This window comes from Lepidothrix coronata, unplaced genomic scaffold, assembly GCF_001604755.1.
Source record: "Lepidothrix coronata isolate B3197 unplaced genomic scaffold, Lepidothrix_coronata-1.0 Scaffold44, whole genome shotgun sequence".
Taxonomy (NCBI): Eukaryota; Metazoa; Chordata; class Aves; order Passeriformes; family Pipridae; genus Lepidothrix; species Lepidothrix coronata.
Genome location: NW_016690224.1, coordinates 694,566 through 720,007, shown reverse-complemented (window position 1 = coordinate 720,007; position 25,442 = coordinate 694,566). Strand labels below are relative to the sequence as shown.

The 25,442-nt window shown below is 45.6% G+C and overlaps 1 protein-coding gene and 2 long non-coding RNA genes across 4 annotated transcripts; 2 read left to right on the top strand and 1 right to left on the bottom strand.

The window, feature by feature from the left end:
- Positions 1 to 101: 101 nt before the first annotated feature.
- Positions 102 to 6,284, top strand: LOC108496964. Its single transcript, XR_001874659.1, has 2 exons — positions 102 to 1,600; positions 2,165 to 6,284. It is a non-coding gene; the product is annotated as an uncharacterized LOC108496964 (long non-coding RNA).
- Positions 6,285 to 10,075: 3,791 nt separating this feature from the next.
- On the bottom strand, positions 10,076 to 13,365 carry LOC108496965. The gene is made up of 3 exons (XR_001874660.1): positions 13,277 to 13,365; positions 12,772 to 12,878; positions 10,076 to 10,167 (listed from the first exon to the last, which is right to left on the bottom strand). It is a non-coding gene; the product is annotated as an uncharacterized LOC108496965 (long non-coding RNA).
- Positions 13,366 to 13,542: 177 nt separating this feature from the next.
- On the top strand, positions 13,543 to 23,945 carry RHOF (ras homolog family member F, filopodia associated). 2 transcript variants are annotated; one of them, XR_001874658.1, is made up of 6 exons: positions 13,543 to 13,707; positions 13,860 to 13,947; positions 20,529 to 20,638; positions 21,393 to 21,527; positions 22,741 to 23,047; positions 23,705 to 23,797. XR_001874658.1 is itself a non-coding variant. In XM_017814178.1 (5 exons), exons 1-5 carry the CDS (start codon positions 13,543 to 13,545, stop codon positions 23,867 to 23,869), a joined length of 663 nt encoding a protein of 220 aa, XP_017669667.1. In that variant the 3' UTR covers positions 23,870 to 23,945. The 2 variants fall into 2 exon arrangements, 1 of the variants encoding a protein (XP_017669667.1); XM_017814178.1 differs by lacking the exon at positions 22,741 to 23,047 and having other exon boundaries at positions 23,705 to 23,945.
- The last annotated feature ends 1,497 nt before the right edge of the window (positions 23,946 to 25,442 follow it).

Below are 25,442 nucleotides of genomic sequence, written 5' to 3'. Positions count from 1 at the left end.
CCTCAGCGCGGCGCGGCGGGCTCTCCCCCGCTGCCTGGCGGCGTCCCGAGCGCTGCAGGGAAATGGTGGGTTTGGGGTGGTTGTTGTTTTTTTTTTTTTTTTTTTTTTCTTTGCCTTTTTTTTTTTTTTTTCCCCGTCTCCTGAGCAGATTCTGCTGCAGCTCAGCTTTGGGTGGAGGCTGGGGGTTATCTCGGAGCTTCACAAGCCTCGCTGTGCTCTGCGGGGAGTTGCAGCTCGTGCTCACTGCAGACCCAGAGTAGGTGAGCCAGGAAAGCCTGGCTTGAGCAACCACTTCAGAGGGCAGGACAGGGAGGAAAAGCAAACACTGTAGAGAGGTGGCCTCCCTGGTAAGGCTAGAGCAGGACCGTCCTGCGGACCCTGAGGGAGGGAGAAGGTAAGTGGCTGCTTGGCAGAGGCTGCCTGCGGGAGCGGCATGTGCCGGGCAGGGCGCGCCCTGCCCGCAGTTCCTGCGGCTCAGAACCAGCCGCTCCGTGGGTTTGTACAGCCTGTGCTGTGGTATGTGCCGAGGCTCAGGGCTGTTCCCCTGCGAGGGAGAGCACTGGGTGCTGCCGCGAAGGAGGCACCGCAGCCCCGCGCCTTTCGCAACGACTGCGCTCATCGCTCCATTCCTCGCTCCCCCCCTCGCTCCTCACCGGGTCAGGCTCTGTCGAGAACAAGCGACAAACCGTCCGCACAAAACAGAACACGTTTCCATGGAGGGGGAAAAAAATACCAACAAAACCAACCAACAAAAGCGTTTCCGCAGTGCCAGGCTGGCTCTGAAGCGCTGCCTTCAGCGCTGTGAGCCCCGTCGGGGGCTCCCGGGCCGGGGCCGCCCGAGCCGCTGGAGCCAGCGCTGAGCCTGGGTCACAGCGGCTCTCAGTGACCATCTGCCAGCAAAATCGGAAGGAACGGTGACGTTATTCTTAGCAGAACACCATTAAAATGCTCCTCTGGTATTTCTCAATAGAGGTGAAAAGCATTTCAGCTTCCTGGAAATGGCCGAAGCTGGCGACGTGTAGATCAAAGTACGGCGCAGAGCTGGGCTCGGCTTTGCAGGGGGGTTTGAACTGTAGTGAAAACGTTTCTGCAGCTTGCATCGTAGTGAGTTAAGTCAGCACGTGAAGCGATTAAAAAAAAAAAAGCAAGTTTTAAACGGCATCGGGCTATTAACTTTCCTGGGATTTAAAATTTATGTTTAAATATATATTTGGCTGTTAGCAATACCTGCATTTACGAGTAACAATTGGTCTGTTTAACCCTGAAGCAAACCAGCTCTGCCTAACGCAAGGCTTTGAAGCGACACAGCCAGACCATAATACTGTGGGAGCTTAGACAGCTTTGTCTGTACTTGCATCTCTCTGCATATTTTTCCAGGACTCTGATCTTTGTCTGCGATTAATCATTGTCCAGGACGGCTGTTCCCGATGGTAGGATCCATGAAGTGCTCCAGCTGGGAGAGGTCCTAACGCCTGTGCCTGGCTCTGCGTACGTGCAAACCAGGGCCAGAAATTGCTGGGGCAGCGGGGGTTGGACAGCGAGCCCGCCGTGCCCCCCCAGTGAATTGTATGGGTCCTCAGCACTTCTGGAAATGGTTTTTGTAAGTCTGAGATGAAAATTTCTTTCCGTTTTTTAGAGTTTCTGAATGACTATAATGTTCAATGTAGTTTAAAAGTCGCCAAGGCAGTTGAGACCGGTTGTGCTCTCAGAGTGGGTGGTTTCATGGCTGCTGAACCTCGTATCTGAAAAGCAAAATGTTCTGGTACAGCGTGTTTAAATCCCAGAAAGGTCAAACCAGACTTTCATACTTGGGTTAGACTGACCCTGGTGTGCTGCATGAGACTCTTTAGATAAAGAAAGAGATCTTTCAGGGAGAAGGAGAAAAAAAAAAAAGGTTTTTTTTCTCTGAACAGCTTGTGGTGACTCCGTGCACATTCTTGAAGCAAAGGGGTTTGTTCTTGCCCGCAGCGTCCCTCCCCGGCATTGTTGAGTGGAAAACTCTTATGCTAATTATATCACTGTCTGTTATCAATAAGAAGTGATTTAATTTCTTTGGCAAAGTGTTGCAACAAGAGCAAATTAGATTGAGAGGCAAAGTGAAATAAAAAATATGCAGCTGTTCTGCTAAACAATGATCCTGACTGTTTACAACATTTTGTTTTAGACTGCCTTGTACACAGAATCCTTTATATTGAAGCTTTTCAAGTCACAATCCATTGCTTGTGCAAGGAAACTAGATTAACAGATTATAAAAGACAAAAGAGACCAAGGTTCATCTGGTTCGACTTCCTGCATTATGTACGTCTCGGGATTTTTGTGAATTTGTTGCTTTTTCTCATTTGAAAGAATTTAACTGCAGCATGCCTGCATCTTAGATAAAGGTCAGATTTTCATTTTAAAATGGGCTGTGAGAGGGAGTAAAATAAGAGGAAATTTTTTCCATCAAAATCTACCTGCCAGACTAGAAATCAAAGTACCTTTTTAAACTTGTCTAGTTTCTGTTTTCAGTTGCTGGATGTCTCTGCCCTTCAGTCTGCTTGGTGGAGGAATGCTCCATGGGCAGATTTTCATCCCTGTGTAGCTGTGCTCAGGCTGAGCATTTGATACTCCATTGCAGACTGCAGAGCTCCCCCTCGGGTCCGTCTTTACTAATCCTGGAATTGTTCCTGCCTGTGAACGCTACAGTTTGTCACCATTTTGATCTGGGCAGAAGGGGATGGAGCCCTCAGCAGAGATCAGACCCAAGCCAACAGCCCTCCTGGCTGAGCTGTCTCTGTCAGGAATCCAGGGATTACACCAGCCCATGTTCAGCTGGTTTCCCAGCACGGCTCCTAAAATACTCTCAGATCTGCTCCTTCTTAGGATGACAACCCTGTGCTGTAGGTTTGTGCTCTTTGTTCTGCATGTATGGCTTTACACTTGTTCCTCTTGCAAAGGACAAGCCCTTAACGTTCTTGCTTGCAATGGCTTTTTTTATTATTTTTCTTAATTACCCCCTCCTGCTACTGCAAAATGTCACCTACCAAGTTGGTTGGTCGTGATTTTGTATTTTATCCAGATAAACAACTGGTTGTGTCTCCACTGTGGGTGTTTCCTGGTTCCGGGTGTGTGTACACACACCTGAGCTGTGTCAATATTGTGTCAGGAGGAGGTCTGGTTGTACAACATCCCTTGCCACACCCCAGTTTCATGGGAAGAAAGCCCAGCTTAGGAGCTGGAAGGGAGCCAGGAAGCACACTGCAACGTTTGCTTGCCGTGGTGTCTATTATGTAGCCATTAAATAACCTAAGGCCCAAAACAGGTGGTTGCAGACCCATAAAGGAGAGGTGACGCCTCTAGGACACGGTGGTTACAAAGTGCATTTTGAGACCTTCCTGTTAGAGGGCTTTTTTTAGAGGTGGTGCCTCTACTATGTATTCTCTACTCAGCTGTTCGTTCAAGACCTAAATACATTTGAGACTCCTTCCCCACTGCCAAATTTGATTGAGATTGGAGGGGGGAAATGACATAGAACTACACAGTCACATTAGACAGTTTTATTTTTAGGGAACCAGGCTAAGAATATCGAAGGAATATTGAGTAGGAATATGGACGTGGTATTTGCCTGTTCAGTTTTTCTTGCCATGAAATTTTCCATTTCTTCCTGAGAACAGCAGATGATCTGTCTAGGGAATTGTCAGCCAAAATAAGCAGCCTCCTGACAGATTTCACCTGTGTCCCAGCATGCTCTGAGGGTACATGGGATGTGAGCCTTGAACAATGACAGGGAATCACTACTTGGCTGTGTTGTTTGGCTGCTGGGGTACAGAGATACGTGGTGATACCCAACAGTGGAACAAACATCTACTTTTTTTTTTTTGATGGACATGTTGGATATTTGCCAGAGATGTTTTTTTTTTGTTACTTTTTAAGCTAGATCTGTTCATTTTATACCTGTTAGTATTATGACAAAGCCACCTCTGTAAGGTAGGGAGTGAGTGCTTTCAGAGATCTAATCGTTCTTGAGCTATAAAGGAATAAAGAAGCTGTTTCAACACCTGACTTGCAGAATGTTTTGTGTTGCTTCTTGCCCATTGAAATGCAGCTGCTATTGAAACACTGTGATCCCATCAGGATGTAGAACCGGTTATTTTTTAGAATGCTTTCAAGCTTATAAAAATCATGAAATAAATCAAGAAGGTTGGCAATTCTAATCAGCATTCTAAAGCCATCAGATCACAAAACAGTTCAGTGCTTCATGGCCTCTGAACAGTACAGTTTTACAAAAAAAAAAAAAAAAAAGAAAAAGAGAAGGAATGAAAAGAATGTACCATTTAGAGAAGCTGGGTGCTTACAAAGCTTGCATCAAAAGGAAATGAAGATACAAATAAGTAATCTAAAAGGATATTTATGCATTAAATTACTTGTGTCTCTGGACACATCATTAAACAGTCTGGATGTGATGGTAGCTGGGGACCTGGAAGCCTTTTTAACACATGCAGCACATACAGGGAATGTTCTGATTACAAGTGATGGAGTATAAAATGTTTTAGCCAGAAACTGATGACAAAGATCAAATGGAATGAGTTGAGCTTACAAATCAGAGCAGCTTCTTCTCGCTGGTGTGATGTGACACAAGACCAAGACTGTTTTGCCCTTGACATTGTCACCATTGCTCTCTAACCTGCAGTTAAGGATTTGCATCTTTATTTATTGTCTGACAGGGCAGTTGGGAGTGCCCCAGCTGCTCCCCAAGCCCTGGTTTGCAGCAGAGTGGGCCAGAACGGGCAGGATCAGGGAAGGTGTGCCATCCATCGCCTTTCTGTGCCGCTGCATCACGGCAGCTCCCAGTTGCTAAGCAGCTGCAGAGCTGTCTCTGTACAAGGGGAGCAACATGGGTTCCCCTTGATCAGTGGAGAGGAGCCGGCAGCATGGAAACGGGAGCAGTGACCGTAGGAACATCATTCCTTTCCTGGCTGGCTCCGATGCCGAGTGGAGCGAAGGGACACTCGGTGGCCCAGGAGCAGGGGGGGGGGCAGTAGGGGAGGGCAGAGCCAGCATATGTGCACAGCAGAGGTTACAAAGACAGCAGATCCTGGCAGAGCAGGGGGCACACACCAAGGAGAAAGGAATGGGAGAGAGGCCAAATGCACAGTTCGGAATAAAAAAACCCCAGGAGGAGAGTGTGGCATATGGAGAGGGGAAATAAAGCAGAACTTGCACAGCCTGCGAATAATTGAATAGAAAATACAGGAAGAGGGAAGGAGCTTGATTCATTACTGCCCTTCATCTTGTGGAGACAGCTACACCCGGGAAGAGGAGGTGTGGAATACAACGGCATCCTTCATGTTTCACAGTGAACTGTAGGTTTTACATTTCAACCCCTGCCATTTGTGGTTTTCTCCTTTCACAGCCCCTGCCTTTTGTTCAGACTTGATTCCTGCAGGCTCCATTCTTATCTTTGTCTACTTTCTGATTTATTTTTGTACTTGCTTTAGTTTTTTTGGGGGGGTTTTTTTTTTTTTTTAAGGTAAGTTTTAAATTAAGATACCCTTTCCAGATATTTTTGCTGTTTTCACCTTCGTGAGGGCAGGCCATCGCTAGCTCCTAACTGAAGTTGGTTTCTACTAAATCCACAAAGCCATCGCTGCTTTTCTCCCCTTCTCTCTCCTGGGAGCTGCTGATGGAGAACAGGGTTCTCTTTGCTTCCCGACACCTTCCCCTGCTCGTTGTCTTTCCCTTTCCCTGCTCAGTGCCTGCCAGCAGTCCGGAAAGGCTCGTGGCTCGCAGCGTGCAGGAAGCGGTTCCTGTGGCAGTAAATTATCACGAACGCCTGACGTGTTGCATAAAGGGGAGTACAAAAGTGTCACGAACATCTGGGGAGGGGGGTTGTGACCAAAGGAGAGCCTTGGTTCCACCACAGCTCCGCTGCCCACATGAAAAAGCACTTTGTGGTGTCGGCTCCTCACATGCAGTTGGTGTGTAATAGGAAATGCCAGTGGAGCTGGCAGGGAGGGAGGGGAGCTGGACATTCCTCCCTCTGGCTCCTCCAGGCAGAGGACTGAGGGGCGTGTTTGGGAGGGTGGGGAGAGGAATTTAAATTCCCGCAGCTGTTGCTCTCCTCTATGACCAGCCCTGGCTTGCTTGGAGGCCTTTTGACTGAGAACACTTTTCCCCAGGTCCAAAATTGAGTCCTAAAAGGAAAATGGAGGTGCCCACCCAGATCTGCAGTGGAAAGGAGTTGCTGTGAGCTCTGTGTGTGTGTGTGTGTGTGAAATTCAAGCCAATAAAATACTTGACAAATACACAGCCAGATGTGTTTTGTACTTGGAAGATTTTTGTCTAAGATGTCTGATTCGGGGGAATGTTATATTTGCTTCCTTCTTCCATTTGCCTGGAGCCCTTATCTTTGAACAGGCACTATCTATACTATTGTTAGACTCCCAAGACCATTAAAGGTCTTTGGGCACTGACATTTTACAAGCAGATTCAGCTGCCTTTCACACGGGGGCATTTTTAGCATTATGAGAGATGTAAGTTTAATTAGAACAGTTTTAACCAGGAAATCTCCCTGCCTTAAGAAATCAGAGCTACTGTGTTAATCCCAGCAGGCAACTGGGAACTTGACAAAGTGCCTGTTGTTAGGATGAGAGTCAGGAAGGGTGAAATGTGTGTAGGAAGGGAGAAACGCACAGGAAATGTGCCATCAAGGACAGCGGTGTGGAGCTGTGCAGGGCAGGGTGCCAGACACGTGGGCTGGAGCAGCACTGTCAGGTTGCTGCTCTCTCTGTTCCTGCCCTCACCACCCCAAACCACTGCTGTGATTGCTCCAACACCTCCCTGACCTGCTCTGGTGGCTCACATGAGGACATCCAGCCAGGCCACTCTGCACGGTCAGCCTGTCCAGCTCCCACAACTCGGGCACAGGCCAAAAATCGCAGCTCTAAAGCAAACATGACGCAGTTACAACCATTTCCAGTGCCTCTAGTTATTAATTAGCCTGCTCTGAACATCGCTCTTCCTGTGCAGGCTTTGCTCTGGCCGGGTTATGGCTGCTCTCAGGTCTGAGAGAAACTCAGTCTGGGCCTGTCCTTTGCCTGGCAATGCTCTGACAAGCCACAAGTCTCTCTGGCTCCTGCCAAAACTCCATCTCGAGGTATGAGCTGCCTCCCAGACAGATAACAGCAGAGCAAGCTTAGCTTAGCTCTCCCCATACATCTAGCACTCTACAAAAAACAGGCAGAAATTATGGTGTGTCCTATTGGGATAGAAAGAGAGGATTTTATCATCCCTTCAGTCTGCCCTTGCTGCCTTCCTGTGGGAAGTTTGCACAAATATCAAGGGGAGGATGCACACTTCATATGTTAACTGCCTTTTAATGTCAGTGCCATGCACTACTCAGCAAAAACCTGCCCCTATTTCATCCATAGTCCTTTTGCCATCTTTTTTGCTCCCAGTTTCCCCACATTCTTGTCCAAAACATTTGAGAGCAGGTGCAAGAGTGATGGCTATTGCATAGCCAGTGCAGGAACGAGGTGTTGATCAAAGCCTGACTCTTCCAATGGCTCTGAAAAACACACACTTGCTCAGGCTGCACTGTGACTCACATGGCAGAAAGCATATTTAGGAAGCCAAGCCTGGGTTCACTTGAACTTGATGTTCTCAAAGCCTTACAAAAAAAGTACAACTCCACATATTTCAGGTTTAGTGGAATCCTCCAGCTGATCTTTGGGGAGTGTAACCCAGATTTGGCCATCCACAGTTGACTCACCTACTCCATATTAATCCCTGCTGTGTAAATTAAAGAAGCTGAATGCAACTCCTGCCCTGGTACTGTCATCATCTTTATTAACATACACTCCTCTTGGATTCAGTCCTCCCTTGACTCTGAACCAGCAAGAATATTAAAAGAAAATCTCTCTCTACAAGGAATTACATAATTTGGGAATGGAGAAGAAGGGCAAAGTGATCTGAAGAAAGCAGATACTGTGGAGAGCGCTCCAATTTTGGAAAAATAACATTTCAGTGCTTGCTGGGTCAGGTGGAGTGTTGGGTAATGAAAACATGGGGAGGCATAAGCCAGAGGGATTTTAGGGGTGTACACTAAAGGGAGTGGTCAGATACTGGGTAAGAATGCATTGTGTTGCAACATCCTCTTTCCCTAAATTTCCCAAAATTACTTCCTGATGGGATTTATTCTCTGCTGCAGATCTGGATGCAGAAGAGCATCCAATGGTGACTGATTTCATGCAGGTCTGTAGCAGAGCCCTGTGCTCTCTCTGAGCCACGAGCAAGGCTGTGTCTCACTCCTGAACCCGCTGCCTCTGCCTGTTCCCATGGTAAAACCAACCCCAGCTACCAACGCAAACACAACTGCAGATCTCACCTGAGAGAAGGCGTTTTGAATCCCTCTGTCAAACCTCCAGATTCAGTTCTCAGCACAGAGGATGAGATCCAGCATCTCTGCAATGGCTCTGCCAGCCCGTGTTGTCAAATTCCTCCCCATGGCTCAGGGGAGCTGTGCCAGCACATCTGGGAGACACACATCGCCCAGCTCGGCGGGGGCAGAGCCATGGAGGTGTTGGCAGGCACTGGTGTGTTCATTTCATGCTTTTCAGAGATCAGTCATTGTGCTTGATGTTCCAGAAAAGCATGGGATGATCTTAACCTCGTGTTACCCATTTTTCACAACAGAATTTGGCTTGAGAGTTCACACTTTAGTGAGCAACAGAAACTTGAAACTGCCCCTAAGCCCCTGCAGCATCAGGCCGAGGCTTTACCACATTGATTTGCACCCACTTCACTTTGTAAAGTGGGGTGGTTTTTTTCCCCCACAGCTGCAAAGCCAAGAACTCAGTTTCAAATGAAAGGTGAGATTCTAAATGCAGCATGTTGGCCATGCCTGTATCAGGTAGGCCGTGTTTGGCCCACATAGTTGGCACCTCTGATTTAAAGCATACCAGAGAAAACAACCCAAGAAACAGTCTGTGTTCCTTATAAATAGCTGCTCTCTAGGCAGTCATCAGTGTGTGGTTTATGAATAAAATCCGTCCAAACTACACCAAAGTGCCTGAATATTCACTGCCTGATTTTGCTGAGTTGTGTGTCTTAATTCAGCTCACACCTCCCTTTGCAGACCCTTGTCCTGTTCTGTTTCACAGCCCTCTGAACTCTCTGGTAGCATTTGGACAGATTTTATTTAGTTTATTGAAAGATTTTTGCACTGATTTAGTGCACAGGCTACTTGAGCCAAGTGAAACAGGAACTATTTCTGAGGCATAAAAAGGCAGAAAGGAAATTTTCTTATTGAAATATCTTTTTTCCATATTACTTAATAGTCTAGAAAGTTAATGCCTTTCTGGCAGCACTTCCCACTGGGAAAAAAATATGGTTCCTACTCAGCCAAACAACAATGTAATAATGTTTTAGGTTGGGTTAAATGTCTTAGAAACTGGCAGGTGTCACAGCCACCTTGCCTTCAGTGAAAAAAGCAATTGAGAGCCCTTATGGAACAAGGGATTTACATCAGTAGGGGCTACTACACAAAAAACCCCAGGCACATGGCAAGGTTTGAATAGATGGTGAATCATGTGGCCCAAGGGATTTTTCGGGGTGGGGGCGTGTGTGTAAAATATCAGGCCGTGAGGACCAGATGGTAGAGCTCTGCATGTGCGAGAGAAACAGCAAGAAACTGCAGAAATGGAGACAGAGAAGCAGCTGAAAGTGAAGGAGACTGGGAGCTTTGATTTTGAAAACTGTATTTCCAGGGTTTACTGAGGGTCAAAGCAGTGCTGGCACTGTGAGGAAAAGCACAGCTGAAAAACAATTTTGTGCATTTGTTCTGTAAACAAAGTGAATCACCTTGAGTGTACACCTGCTGTGTCATGGCCTTCTCTCACACTGATACTGTCACCATAACTTTGTGTGTGCAGCTGCAGTTCAGCTCTCCTACATTACAGTTTCCCCTTCCCTCTCTGCCCTGCCCAGTCTAAATCCTGTGGGGCAGAGACTGTCCCTCAATAAGGGTCTGTGCACATGACAAACAATTGCTGGCCTTGTGCAGCATCTGAAATTTATCACTCTACTTACATGGTAAGTCCCATTCCTTAGGGTCTGTCTTTCCTACTGTAAATTTTTCAAGGCGTTGCCTCTTGCTCTTTGTGTACGTGCTGCAGTGGGAATTCTTAGCTGAAAACACAAATAATTAATATCACTGGTAATGTTAAAAAATAAATATTTCAGGCTCTGTCTTGTTATTTACATTCTTAACTAAGTTTATGAATATTTCCTTGGACATAAATGGGGCTGCTTGTTCTTCTTGTCAAGTTTGTGTTGAGGTCTTTGTGACTGGGGTCTGTGTTATCAAGAAAAAATTAAGTGTATTTCAAAAACATAGTTCTAAAGATATTTAGGAAGAACAGGTGCCCATTCTTGTCCAGTTTATATGACCAAATAAGAGTATGCAGGAGATGGCACGTGGAAACCCCTCTCTGCAACTGTGGCTACAAAAACTACCATAAGTGAGACCTTGCTGGTGAGCTAAAATACTTGTATTTTCCATTAGAAATATTACTGCAAACCGTGCTGCTTAGCCTAAGGGCTTGCACTGTGCTAGAGCTTAATTGATTGGAAACTTAAAACTTTTACAGTATTCAGAGTTCCTCTAAACAGAAGGATGTAGCTAACCAGAATATTTTGTCAATATTTATTATTTAACGTATTTGTTGTTAAGATATTTATAATTTAAAAGTATTTTTTGAGCAGAAAGGCTTACATTTATGATTCTACTCCCTCACTTGACTCTCTGTAGTCACAAAACTCACGCGCTTTTAGTATTATTAAGTCTCAGTTTCCTCCACTTCTTCAAGCACATCACAAGGGACAAAGAAGGAGGCAGCACAGGGAATTGGTGCTGTTTCCTTAGGTCAGACTAAGGGCATGGCTGAGGTTCTTCCATGGTACCAGAACGGTCCAGGAGGTTGCAAGCACTTTTTCCCCAGTCTTGGTATTTTGAAAAATGGGATTATCAACTTCTTCGATCGCCCTGTTTTGTAAAAAAGCTTCAATATTAAACCTAATCTGTGAGTCATTTTTGGGTGTTCTCATAACTAACCTGAACTACCCATCAATACCATCTAAAAAAAATCTTAAAAATCATGGACTCCCAGCAGTTTTCCTAAGCCGTGTGCTAACCTTTCACTCCTTCCTAATTTTTTCCTTGGCAATCATCAAGCAACAAATTGGTACCAAGATCGGAACACGGATATTTGCCATACCCCATTAAAGCCTTGATTTTGTTGTGCTCTCTGTGAATCTCCACACACACGTACTGTGTGAGGTTTTGATGAAACAACTTGTGCCAAAATCAATATGCAGGCCAAAACAGAAGTAGGAGAAGGACACTTGCAATTAATAATGATTAGATTTGAGTTTTACTAATAGGAAGCTGGATCTCCTTCCATTTAAATCAGTGGCACAACTCCTAATTAGACTTTGCTTTTTTGGAGTCAGCAAATTGCGTGTAGCTTTTGCACAGGACTTGATATGCCCAAAGCACTGCACACTTGATAATTAAAAATAAGTAACTGAGACACTGAAATGTTATATTTCATCAGTAAGAAGTTGACTTGTTACAAATACTTATCCATTACTTTAAAACAGTCTTTGGAGTGTTTACAGTTGATTTTATCATCTGTTCATTTTATATTGTTTCCTTCTGAATCTAAATGTGTACAGATCTCGAAGTTTCCTTAACAATAAAATGGAAAAGGAAACAAAGCTGTGAGAAATGTAAAGATTGTTTTGTGAGACTTGAGAAAAAAAAAGCACCCAAACTCAAAAAAAGCCCAACAGTGGCCCTCAAATTACTTTTATCCCCAAAAAAACCCTTTTATTGCAATAATGGACTTGAAAAAAAACAACCCTGAATTACACTCCTCAGTTACAGAAAGACTACTAATTCTGTCTGCTGATTGTGTCATACATAGTGTGATGCTGGTTTTGAGCCAGGTACAAATAAATCATTTCAGGATAAAACAAATTCTTTCCTGGCCCATCCATTCCTGTGCCGTCAAAAAGCCCTCAGCCATTACAGCCGACAGGAGCTGATGGCTTTTACTGTGTTCCATACAAGATTTATAACACTGTGGTCCATAAAGCATCTTTTTGACAGATCCTACATGATTGCATCAACTTTTTCCTCAGTAAAATGGTGAGTTTTAAATGGGTGTGGCTTTGACTGCCTTTTTATTATTGTAATTTGAATTATATGACACTTTGTTGAGTATTTACGGGTCGCTTCTCTTCTCTGTTGCCGAAATATCCTTTTCTAGCTTTTTGTTTGCCCTTTGCACAAAGCAGGGTCTCCCTTGCCCGAGCTGCGGAGCGCGGTGGTGTTTGCATTGGGTCTGGAAGGCCATCTAGTGACACAACCGTGCAGGGGAAATGCAAAACCCTGTTCGAATTGTGTTGGGTTTTTTTTTTTCCTTAGTTGAATTAAATGGTCTTGCCACACTCGAGTAATGCCCTTGTGGGGTTGCTGCTATTCCCACAAGTGGTATTTCAAAAAAAATTAGAGAGAATTTTGATTTCTTAAGAACTGACAGGGTTCGTTTGAGATGGAGCAGCACACTGTGAATCCCTGCTCGGAAAGAAACACGAATTTTTGTGTGCAGAATGGTGGTGGACTCATGTCTGAGCTGGTCTGTCACAAATCCAGTGTCACTCCCCTGACCTGTGTATTGGAGCCAAACATATCCAGGGGTTCTGATCCCCTTCCAGAGCCAAACTTACCCAGCTGTTGTGATCCCCTTCCAGAGCCAAACTTAGCCAGCTGTTGTGATCCCTGGCTTTCCACGGTACAGACCCCCACCATGTGGGTGCCTGGGGCCACCACATCTCTGCAATTAAAATGTGAAATTCCAGTTATTTTCATCGCAGCTCACCTTGGATGGTGAGAAGGTGATGAGCAGATGATGAGCAGAGCTGTCAGCTCCTACATGAGCAATAAATACCGCAGAAAACAAGCAGTGAGTCACTGCCAGCACCAAGGCCCCTTTCAGAGGGTACCTCGGGGGTCTCTGCCCCCCCCCCCTCAATGTGGCTAGCACCGCTCTCCCCTCGGCCTTGGGGACTGGACGGACATCGGGGCTGGACTGGCAGCATCCCCTCAGCGCTGGCTGCGGATGGCAGGGCAGAGGGGGACAGGGGCCTCGGGCGCTCTCTGAGGGTACAGGGTGGGAGCAGCCCCGGTGGGTCTGGGGGAGGCGGTGCCGAGGGGGCCCCAGAGCTGTCTCACCGGGGCCATGCCCGTGGTGACCCCTCACGCCTGAGGGCGGCTCCGGACCGGCGGGGGGGGACTCGGGGCCCCGGGAGAGGCCCCGGGAGAGGCCCCACAGGCGCCCCGGGGGGACCCGGGCGGGGCCCGGCGGCACCTGAGGCGGCGGCGGCGGCGCGGCCAATCCCCGCTGGGGCGCGGGCGGCTCTGCCCGCCCCGGGCGCTGAGGGGCGAGAGGAGCCGCGTCCCGGCCGCGCCGTGCCCGCTCCCCGTCCCGCTCCCGCTCCATGGAAGCGGCCAACGGGGCCGTGCCCGAGGGCGCGGCGGGGGAGCCCCGCGGCAGCGCGGCCGCCCCGTCGGGCAGGAAGGAGGTGAAGGTGGTGATCGTGGGGGACGGGGGCTGCGGGAAGACGTCGCTGCTCATGGTGTACGCCAAGGGCTCCTTCCCCGAGGTGAGGGGCGGCCACCCCCGCGGGGCTGGGGGGCCGCGGCCGGGGCCGGCCCCAGCCCCTGGAACCCGCCAGAACCGCTCCTCAGAGCCACAGGATCAGTGAGGTTGGAAAAGGTCTCTGAGATCATCGCGATCCTTCTCCTCCCTTTGCAGCAATACGCGCCCTCCGTCTTCGAGAAGTACACGACGAGCGTGACGGTGGGGAAGAAGGAGGTGACTCTGAACCTGTACGACACCGCAGGTAAGGGGCTTTCACCTTGTGCCTCCCATTTCCCCGGTCCCAGTCGGGCTGCCAGGGGCGGTTCCTCTGCGGCCCTGGGATGGGACCGCGCCGGGGCACCGGCCTGGGACTGAGCCCAAACCCGGCCCTGGCCTTTCGTAACTTCAGGCAAATAACCAGAAACTGCGTTTATTGCTGTAAAATGCTGCTCTGGTGAGTGTGCCCCCATTTCTTTTCTTCTTCCTCTCCAGCAGATTTTACTGTGTCAACTTTAACCAAACCGATATTTAAAGATTGTAAAGCTGGACAGATTTTCAGATTGCTTCTCTGCGAGCATACTTTTAACATAATATCACAGTTTAGACTGCTGGAGATTAAAGTACAAACGAAACAACCACCGTTACCTGTTGCAAACAAAAATGTGCCTTACAGAAAAAAAAAGGGTCACATCTAATGACAGCTCTGGTCATGGACTTGTTCATTATCTTAACAACTCAGTTGATTCAGAAACACACACCAAATAGCAAACATATCTGGCGGTATTAAAACCCAGTTCCCACATGCAAAGCATAATACAATCAACCGGGAAAATATTTTAATCTGCTGCCATGTGTGATTAAATAGGGAAGGAGAAAAAGGGTGGTTTGTGTTCAAAATAAAAAGGTCATGGCAGTAAAAGTTATTTGAAAATGCTGATAGTCTGTTCAGGTTCATTTGAGGAACTTGTGAAATGGTTTGTGTTCAACTTCACTCAAAGTTCCCAGGCTCTGTTATCCAGCTGCACTCCTAAATGAACCCTAAAATTGACACGTGCTCCGTTTCAGCTCAGTGTAAATCATCTGTTTCAGTTCAAGCCTGTGGGGTTGTTCCAAATTTACACCAAGACAAATAAGAACCGAATGCAGTCCAGTCAATTTAATAGCAGTAAAACGCACTTGCTGTCTTATATACTGCATGTGGTATCTGAAAAGATAATTTTAAAGGCTTTTAATCTAGAAGTGAATTTTATTGCTAATTTTTACTACAGGACAGTAAGATGCTGAACACCCAATTTGCTGTTGTATCTTCTTGTGTCAACATTACTGTTCTCAAGTGCAGTAGCTTCTACTGAATGGCCAGAGGTTTGTATTTGTCCTAAAGGAAAAGAGAAGGGCTGAAAATCTGGTGTGAGCAACCAAAGAGGGATTTCTTTAATACAGTGTGTTGACACAAAGAACTTCTCGGGTTTTGTTTGCTGTCGGTGTGGAGTGTTTGCCTGTCACACAGTTCCTAGCTCTCATTTAAAGTCACCATGCTGCAAATTCCAACATTTGCCTTTGGAGCTGGATCTGGAGATGGCAGTAGGTAGGGCAGGTCCAGGATTGCAGCACTAAACTCTCTCCTGACCTACGTGCCCGCTCCTTGCATCACACAGAGCCCAGCTCTGCGCAAGACCTGCAGCCACCAGCAGCTCGGGGAACGCTCCTTGAGCCTGGTGCTGGTGGCTTATCACAGAATCAGGACAGTTTGGGTGGAAAGAGACCTTTAAAGGTCATCTAATCCAACCCCCTTGCAATGGACAAGGACATCTTTATCTAGATCAGGTTGCTCAGAGCCCCATCCAACCTGACCTTGAGTGTTTCTGGGGATGGGGCAGCCTGTGCCTCATTGTAAAAATTCTTCTTTATATCTACTGTAAATCTATCCTCTGTTAGTTTAAAACCATTACCTCACATCCTATAATTTCCCTGTTCATGCATGTAACCAGCAGACAGTGTGTACCTTCCACATTTAGTTCATAGCTCTAAAAATTGTCTTGGACCAAAGCACTGCCCCGTTGGGGAACAGAGAGGTGTATTTTGTGTCTCCTGAGACACTTTGGGAAGTGGAGCTGCCACTGTTGCCACGAAAGAGCAATTGCTTTCCGTTTCTCACTTGGAAACCTTGAAACCCAACATGTTTCACCTCCCAAAACGGCATCAGGGCCACAAGGCTACAAGTTTCTAGAGGCTGCTGACACTTGTCTCCTCCCTTCCTGTTAAATTTCTTTCGCTTTTCATGAGGCACAGCGAGATGATTAGGTGCAAAGAAAGCAGGGAGATTGTCACCTTGGTTAAGGCATTTGATTGGGAGGGGGAAATTTGGTTCTGTTTCAAAGCTGTTTACATAGTTTTATGTTACATATCTGTGTCAGACTCTAATTCAAGCAGCTTTTCATCATCTTTCTGTAACTGGAAGTTATGCTAGAGGAAGGACTCACTTGAGCACACATTTTAATCCCATCCTGTTTTTAATAATACTAAACTGGTGTTGAGTTCCTTGAGGGTTTGACTAGGACCAAGAGTAGTGTCCTGTCCTCCAAGTTCAAATAGTGCAGTGAGAGAGGAGGAAAGGGAGGGGAAGGCAAAGCTGTTACTCTAAAAAGTAACACTGGATCTTCATGATTCCCCCACCGCAGAAAAGACTTCAGTATTTATAGGATCTTGCTCAGAGCAACACTAGATAGAGCTGTGTATTCTTCAGCATCATGGGAAGGTAAAAGACAGGTTCAGCTCAGTTTAAAGTTAGAAGGGTTCTTTGTATTGTCAAGTCCTGTGCAACTTGAGCCTTTGAGCTTGTCCTGCTTTCTGAAGGAGAAGGACACAAACAAAGTGCCTAAGAATCAAACATTTCAAGCTACTTTTTGTTGACGAGAATTTTGGTAACAAGTGAAGTGAAGGAATTAGTCTAAAATACCATAGACTAACAATTTTTGGCGAGACTTTTCTGCTGTGCTGCTCTGTCTTCCTCCTCAGGCACCTCTTGCTGTTGCAGGAAGTTGGTGGTACACACATGCAATGGGTAAAGGCTTTGAAATATCACTTGCCTCGTCTGCAAACAGGCTTTGCAGCTGCTTGTTCAGTTAAAAGTTTCCATTTCGAGCTGTGCTCCACAGAGGCAAAGGCACTGAGAGGTAAATGAACTCTGATTTTTACATGCTAAGGGAGCAGTGTCGATGCTGTAGCTGCAGTTCAGACACAAGGCTCAGTTCCTGGTGCCACTCAGTGCAGGACTTTCTCACTTTTTTCACCGAGCTGTGCTGGGCTGGGAGAGGCTGGGGAGGAAGTAATGCCTCATCATTGTGGGTGCTCGCTCTGCCTGACAGGAAGCACAGGCAAAGCCTCCAGCGGGGTTTTTCAGGTCTGCAATGACAGATGCACGACAGTCTCAGGCCTTCAGAGGAGTTCTAAAAGCCAGTGAATGCAAGAATAAGTTTTCATAACTTTGAAAGGGAAGTCATGCCTGAATAAGAAAAAAAACCCAACTTTTTGATTGCAGTGTGCTCCTCCTGCCCTATCTGTCCTCTTCTGCTGGTTTTCTTCCTGCCAAGAATGTCTGTTTCCCAATTTTTTTTTTTAAACTGAGTAGTGAGAAAACATAGCTGGCGACCTACTAACCGTGGCATTCCTGTGGAGCCTGTGGAATAACAAAGCAAAGAGGACTGGGTGCATTTCTGTGTGCCTGTGAGGGCTCACCATTGCAGGGTTCCATGTGGGTCCTAATGAATGTGGGGTAGTACTGACAATGCATGGCCATGTGTAGGAAGTGCTGGGCTGGGCTGGGAGCAGGATGTGACATTATTCCTGCCCCTCCAGAGCTGGACAGCACTGCTGGACATTAGGGCAGCACATACTGGGCACTCCTGGCCTGTCAAGTCTTGACTCTGTCATTTACCCTCTCCTGAGCTCCTTTATGGACTGAGCAACACACAGGCTGGCACTCCTTTGGTGTTGAATTGGCAAAGGGGTGAGGAAAAGCAGACAGAGGTGAACGTGCATGTGAGACCAAAGCCTGTGGTTTCACTTCTCCTGCTCACTCTCACCCACCCCCTGAGCTCCCACCCCACTGCAGGGCCTGACTGCAGTGATGTGGGTTATGCAGCGTCTCCCAGAGGAATACAGGAGTGGGAGCTTTGAAAAGAATTAGCAAATTTTTAGGTGAATTCAGGTAGGTGGATTTTTTTCTTTAAAAAACCCCAAAGTCTCTGATGCTACACTGAATTGACAAAGGCAGAGGAGTCACAGATGTGCTCACACATATGCAGATATTTAACCAACTCCTCCACAGCGTGTTTTTTGTTAATTGAGGAAAGAAAACAGGTACCTGTGTTTGAGGAAGCACACACAGGGGCTTTGCATATACATTCAGTTACTGCTTATTTTCAGCCCTGTTCCTTCTTTTTGAAACTATTCTAGCAGAAGGCCTAAATCTGTGCCAAATTAACTCTGACCACAGTCTGAGCAGCTTTAGAGAGAAAAAGTCTCCCAGGCCCTTTCTTGCATTTCATCAGCCGCACTTGAGGACAGGGGGTGAAAGGGATTGTTTTCAGTGAGAGGGATGTCTATGTTTAGGCACAGCTTGATCTGGGTCCCGTTACATCCTCAGAACTGAAGAGCTGCAACTGAGCTCTTAAAGAGCAGCTTCCTCTCCTTCCGTGTGAGCTGCAACCACCCAACCGTGACACAAGGGAAGCAATTGCCACCTCACCTTCCCCCTCTGGTCCCTGCACTCTGCCTTGTTCTGTGCTCTGTGTCCAACAGTCCAAATGCACATGGAGGTGTGTTTTGTACAGCAGCATTTTCTCATGCATTTGTTGTCTCAGTTTGCTTTATAACCCCCATAACTGCACAGCTGCATTTGAAGGTGGAGGAGCAGTTCACCAGGGCATATCTATAGTTCTTGACTTGCAATACAACATAAATCACATCACTGAAGATGCTTTTTCAGCATCTTTTCATACTCTCTTTTTCATCCAGGAGAGTATGAATTTAGCTCTGTGTTCTGATTCCAAGCAAATGAGTGTGTTTCTCCCAAGGGGACAGTCCTGTCCGCCTCACAAATTGCCAACAACAACTTGGAGGACCTTTTGATTTTATAAGCTACGTTGCTGAAAGCTGAGAGGCCTGAACTTGAACAGGGACAACCATACACAACACTAGAGGAAGTTAGGAGGGGAAAAAAGGTTTGGCGCATGATGTGTTTAATGCATTTAGAGGATTACCTCGGCAGTAAAATGGTAAATCGGTTGCAAACAAGTAGATGGATTGGGAGAATAAGAAGGGATAAGCAGTATGGTCTTTGCTCTGTTTATACAACATGCATAATTTTGTCAATTATTTCTGGATTAAACCTTGAGGAATCAAACCCTCTTTGTTCCGCACCTCTCCATGGAACACACTGCTCTTGCAGAAGCTCAAATACAAAGTGGTCCAAACCCAAGATTCCCATTTCACAAACATCTCAGGCAAACTGAGTAACGGCTTATCCAGCAGGGATTGCCTTGGAATAACCTGCATCTCAACTGATCATTTAAATTAAGGAAAGGAGAAAAATATTGTGGAATTATTGGCCTTCTGATATCTGCAGTTCTTCAGACTGGAGACAAACATGTTGGTAGTGATGAGTGACTTGGGACTGAGCCGGCTGCCAGGGCAGGAATCGTTGCTGTAAAGTTGGGGCACACTGAAATTTTCCACACCCCTTCGTTTGAAATATCAGTATGAAGATTTAAGACATGTAACTTCCCTGTAGGGCAGTTTCTTGGCTGTGTGTGGATTGTGGTGATCGTGGGAAGGAACAGCATTCCCAGTTCTCCTTTTGGAAATTCAGTACATCGCAGAGACGTACCTGAATCCAGCAGCAGCATTCAGGTGGCAAATACATCTTCTTTACAGACTTTCTTCCTCATTAAATGAAAAAGATTGGGGTTTTCCCCTGAGCTGCCAACCATATCTGGGAATTACTGCTTTCTAGAACTTAATCTCTCAAAGCAAGACACCTCCAGACCCCGGCACAGTGATTATTGCACATTCATATGTACAGCAAGGGGAAGAGCACAGGTCTGAAGCAAATCAGCTTCCTCTTGTCACATCACGTGCTAGAATATCCCTAATCAGAAGTATGGCAAATCCCCTGCTTTTCCAGACTTCAGCAGAATTCCTTAAGATCTGCTGGGGAGTCCTGCTTCAAAGGCCAGCTAAGCCTGGCTTATGCTGCAGCATGGCTTGTACAAGCATGGCTTGTACAACCCTGTGTGTGCTGCTGCAGCTGAAGGCACCATGTGTAATCTCTGCTTCCTCTCATCCCACCAGGCTGGGAAAAGCAGGTTTGCCACTTTTTTCTGCTTCAGCGTTTGTGTCTAGCAAATACAGTGTTTCTTCTCCTCACAGCATCACATGTGCAAATGTATTTGGGAGAATGCAGCAGCCACTGCCACATTGCAAATGTTTTAATCAATAACCATCAGATTCCTCTTGATGATTTTGCTTTTGAGCAGCAACTTGGCAATCAATGGTTAGAACTGCTTCTAAGTCCTTAGCAGGTGGATAAAGCAGGCTTTTTATTAAAACCTCTGCAGGTTTAATATTATTGTTATGTGTTTTATATTGTAAACCATCAGCTTTGTCATTGAAGGGGAAGCTCCTGTACTTAAGGGAAGGAATTTTACAAGTATGAAAAACTTGCAGTCTGTACAATTATAGTGCCATTGTTCTTGGTCTCAAGTATGTGTCTGTGCATATTCCCATCATACTGCTTGTTCAGGACAGAGATTTCTTTTATCCAAACCATTCTCTGTGTCTCAGGGCAGGAGGACTACGATCGGCTGCGACCTCTTTCTTACCAGAACACAAATGTCGTGTTAATTTGTTACGATGTCATGAACCCCACTAGCTATGACAATGTAGCAGCCAAGGTAAGAGCCTCTCCTAATTGCTTCAGCCTTCTAAATGAATTACAGACGCCTGATGTATGACAAGATGTCAGATTAAAAATGCTGATGCTTTTAATGTCCTGTACCCTGGGTGTGTAGATGCACAGATCACTCACGGTGTGCTGAGCTGCAGGTCACAGACCTTAGACCTGGAGCTCAGCTCTCCACGGCTCAAAAGTGCTCAGAACTGGGGTTGACACACACTAAAAAGATCAAAGAGCAGTGGTGAAATCACTGCTTTATCTGTAGTGATGTCAAACGACCAACAGTGCACATGAGCATTTTAGAGTCAAGTCTACTTCCACCACATGCATATTTAACACAGGAGAGAGATGAGAGCAACCAATTGTCCCTACTGGGATTTCTGTAATGCTTCAAAGCAAAACTTAGTGCTCTTGTACACAGTACCAGCAAAACAAAGCAAGACTTGGTCCAAATTCTGTTTTAAATATGACTTTAGAGGATCTCGTCTGAATTTAAACAGATGTTAAATAAGCATTTTGGCCTAGTGACAGATGCCACTGTGTTTTTATACAGCAGCTGACTTTGCGTAGGACTTGTAAACATTTCTGTAGTGTAAACAGAGCATGTTGAGCCTCCACCACTGGATAAACCACTCCAAAACTCTGAAATTGCAGCTTATGTTAAATGCTGGTTCTGCTCTTCAGCTTTATTGTTTTGATTTCAGGAAACAAAACCAAAGCCAGATGTAAAAGTTTTGTTTCTCTACCACCAGTGGTACCCTGAAGTGAATCACTTCTGCCGAGGGGTCCCGCTCGTGCTCATCGGCTGCAAGACGGACCTTCGGAAGGACAAGGAGCAGCTGCGCAAGCTCAGGGCTTCCAAGCAGGAACCCATCACTTACAACCAGGTAAATGCAGGGCTATTTAAAGGGGTGGCCCCTTAGCAGGAGATAAAGCACACACAGTAGCACTGCTCCTCACGAGGATGATCCCAGGCACTCCAAAATTAGGTGATTGCAGTGTCCAGCTAAAGAAATGACTGGCAGCCAGCACTAACAGGGATTTCTGTAAGTCCTTCTTGGAAGAGGCCAAATCACCATTTTGACTGCAAAAGTAAAGAGAAATAAGAGCATTTTGCATATTGTGGGGTGTCTGAAAGGACACTACTATCTACATATTTTATTCTCATTTCATGTCGTTCTTATTTCCTTTCACAGCTGGGTTATTACTGTTACAAATTTGTAAGCCTTAACAAGTTTGCTGGACTCCCTTCATAATTTTTATTAGCCTACATTGCAGACATCACTGCTGCTTTGATCAGGGTTGGGATAAAGACTGGAGATGGTAGAATACACATTACAAAATTAAATATACTGACTGTTCTGGAATAAATGTGGTTTGCAAACCCTATTTAAAAATAAATCCTTTCAAGGAAAATAGCAAGAACATCTGCAAGGCTTCTCTAACATGAGAGGCTTTTTTGAAGTCTCTAAAGCAATACTAAAATCCCTGCATATTATCAGATGTTTTTAAGTATTTTGAAGCAGTGAGACTAATAACTAATGTTACATCACCAGTATAGCTCTCCTAGGTACAGGAGAAAGTGATGGAACAGCTTGTCCCATGTCACACAAGACCTTTTTGCTCTGGTCTTCCACTTTTTCATTTTTTTTTTTGTTTTTTTGTTTTTTAAAACTACAAAGCCATCCTTCTCCTTTCACCTCAGAGCAGCAGCTTTTGGACTGTTTGAGACACATGTCCAGGGAACAAGGTCAAGAGCACTCCGACCTTGAATGAATCACCACTTTTGCTAAACAGCATGAAAATAAACTGCTACTGCATCACCACAAAACCATGCTGGGCCTTTTAGTTTTGTCTGCCTTGCACACAAGATGAGATCCCACCCTGTCACTGTGAACAGCTGCACACTGTCCCTCATTTGCACGAATAACTCCCTCCACCACCCTCGCACGTGAGGCTCAGGGCAAACAACAGACACTTCTGGCGAGTCTGCTGAGGCTTCATGCAGTTAAATTCAAGGGCCCACCTGATGTACAGACTTTGTCTACTCTGTGAGCCCTCCCACTTGGTTTTTCTCCCCTGAAATATGCACTACCTCAGTCTTTTACAGCTGGTGGCATCTTGAGTCACAGGACATGATGCTTCCAAAGCCAGGCACAGAGGAGCTGAACAGTCTCTGCCAGCACTGCAGCTTGCAAACAACTGGAAGGAGACAAACTGCTTAAATATGAAGAAAATCCCCCCTATAGAAGCCCAAGTGCTCAAGTGACTCCACTCCCAGGGCTTATAATGAATAAATGCACTTTGTGAGTTGTGGGTTGCAGACCTGGAATTCACAGTGAAAGGCTCACAAGCATTCAAACCTGGGAGCTGGCCCTGCACTGACAATAAAAGGATCACAAGCAAAGTAAGAAACTGCTGTGTTTTGTCTACAGTGATTTCACACAGCCAGGATTGCATGGAAATGTTTTAGATTCGAGTCTGTTCCCATTGCATGCATTTGGGTGAGGCTGGGAAACACAGGCTCCCATTTGTGTACATGAGGATTTTGGCTGAGCCCTTGTGATGCTTCAGAGCAAAAGTCAAGGTTCCTGCATGTGCACCAGCAAAACAAGGCAAGGCACCAGTCCAGACTCTGTTCTTGCATGTGACATTCATTACTCAAGGTGACATCACAGAGTAGTTAAGGTCAGGCCTGAAAAAAAATATCGCCATGTAGACATCTTATCCTCACTTAAGTATCTACCTCAGCAATTAGTTTAAAGAAATTCAATACTGAGAATATTTTTGTGCTATCAGGACTCTGCATCTTAAGAGTCTCTAGTGCTCTGAACTCTCGGGCCAGGCTCTGGATCAGCATAGTGGAAAAACCCCAAGTTTATTTACAGTGCTTCAGTATATTACTAATACCACTCACTCTGGCACTGCACTCAGAGGCAGCTGCTTTCTTCCTGACCCTCTGATACAAAGATGTGCAAAATAATTCCCCTTTCTCCCCATTTCACTTTCCTTCTCTCACCCACCAGATTCACATCTTTTCTTACCTTTTTGTTGTTCTTTCCAGGGAGAGGCAGCTTGTCAGGAGATTCACGCAGAGGTTTATCTGGAATGCTCAGCAAAATGCCGGGAAAACATAGAAAATGTTTTTAAAGAAGCAACAACCATTGCACTGAATGCCATGAAAAAAGCCAAGCGCCACAGGAAAAGGAAAGTGTGCTCAGTGTTATGATCTGGACTGCACAAGAGCCAAGTGATTCAGATTTTATAAATAGTTTAACCTTAAAGACCTTTTTTTTTTTTCATTACATGTTTGTATTCCTAGAACAATTTTTATTTTAAAATTTTAATTATTTTTAGTATTTTTGCACTTTTGTTACGTTGTTCTCAAAGTTTTCAAAGCTCTTTGTCACAGTTAACTGATGCTGTGTGCCTTTGCCCATCTGGCTTTTGCTTCTAACTGCAAACAACTCACTATTTAAATTGCAATGAACAGCAACCACTACTGTATGACTTAGTGGCTTTTTTATTTCTCTGCAAAATAATTGTGGCATGTTATAGCTACAATTTGCTGTCCTTTTCAAGCAGAAAAGCTGAAAACCCACATATTTTAGAAGTAGTGATATTTAAAGCAGTTTATCAGGCACCTTTGAAGAGACAGAAATGAAGTTTTGTCTTAACTATAACTGTACATTGTACAGATTTTGTGCAACTTTATCCTCTGTTTGTTACATGAGCAGCTGGTGAAAAATTCTCTTTTGGAGCAAGCCATAATTTTTTATTTTACATGCAGAGTAAAGAGATCTTGATCCTTGAAAAATCTTTTGTTTGTTCTTCTCTCAACTCGCTTTGATTTAATTAAGGCTTGTGAATCCCTACAAGCTTAAAATGGAAAATTAAAAGAAATAATGCACACGTTTGACTATAGAAAAATCTTGAATTGTGTAGCCTTTTCTCCACAAGAAGACATTTGTCAGTAAAAGAAACACAGCCACCCATCACCTTCCCCAGTACAAAACTGAAACACCAACGCACAGGAAGTGACCACATTTACCATCAGCTCCAGTGGAAATCTCTCAGTTTTTAATCTGAGTTTCTCATGCTGCAGAACTCACATTACTCACCCCTGCAAAACCAGCTCCACTGCTCAGATAGAGCAGGTTCCAGCATCACTCTCAAAATAAAGCAATTTACATTTCATAAACTGAGAGTTCAAAGGATTTAAAAACCTCACAGGGTGTGCAAAATTCAACATAACAAGATGCAGCCCAACTGGTGTGAAAGTTGTTGAAAATATTCAAATTGCAATTCACTGCTCATGCCCACAGGCCAGTGACACGGCAAAGGCAATTCTGCTTGTTTGCAGCAACAGCACTGATGGAACCACTTCCATCTGTGCTGTGTCCCTGTTCCCTCATGAACACACTTAGGGGAGGAGGGCACCGTGTTCAGACACTGCCCAAGGATGTGCCAAGTTTGGGCTTTGTGCTGGCTCAGAGGGAACCTTCCCCACCGAGGAAGACACAGCCTAAGGCAGCTCAGTGCTGCAGCTGGCTCAGGATGCACAGACATTACAGCACCCAAACCAAGGGTGTTTTAACAAGCACGTTTAGGTTCAAGCAGCACAAGGAGTTTAGCAGGATGGCAGGCACTGTTTGTCCCATGCCACCCTCCTGAACCAGTGTTTACAAGTGCAGCATCTGAAGAGAGCATTTAATATTTCTGTCCTCCCCTTTCCAGAATGCTGTTTCAAAAACCAACCCAAGGGCAGTGTGTGTGTTACTAAAAAGGGGCTGAAGCAGCTG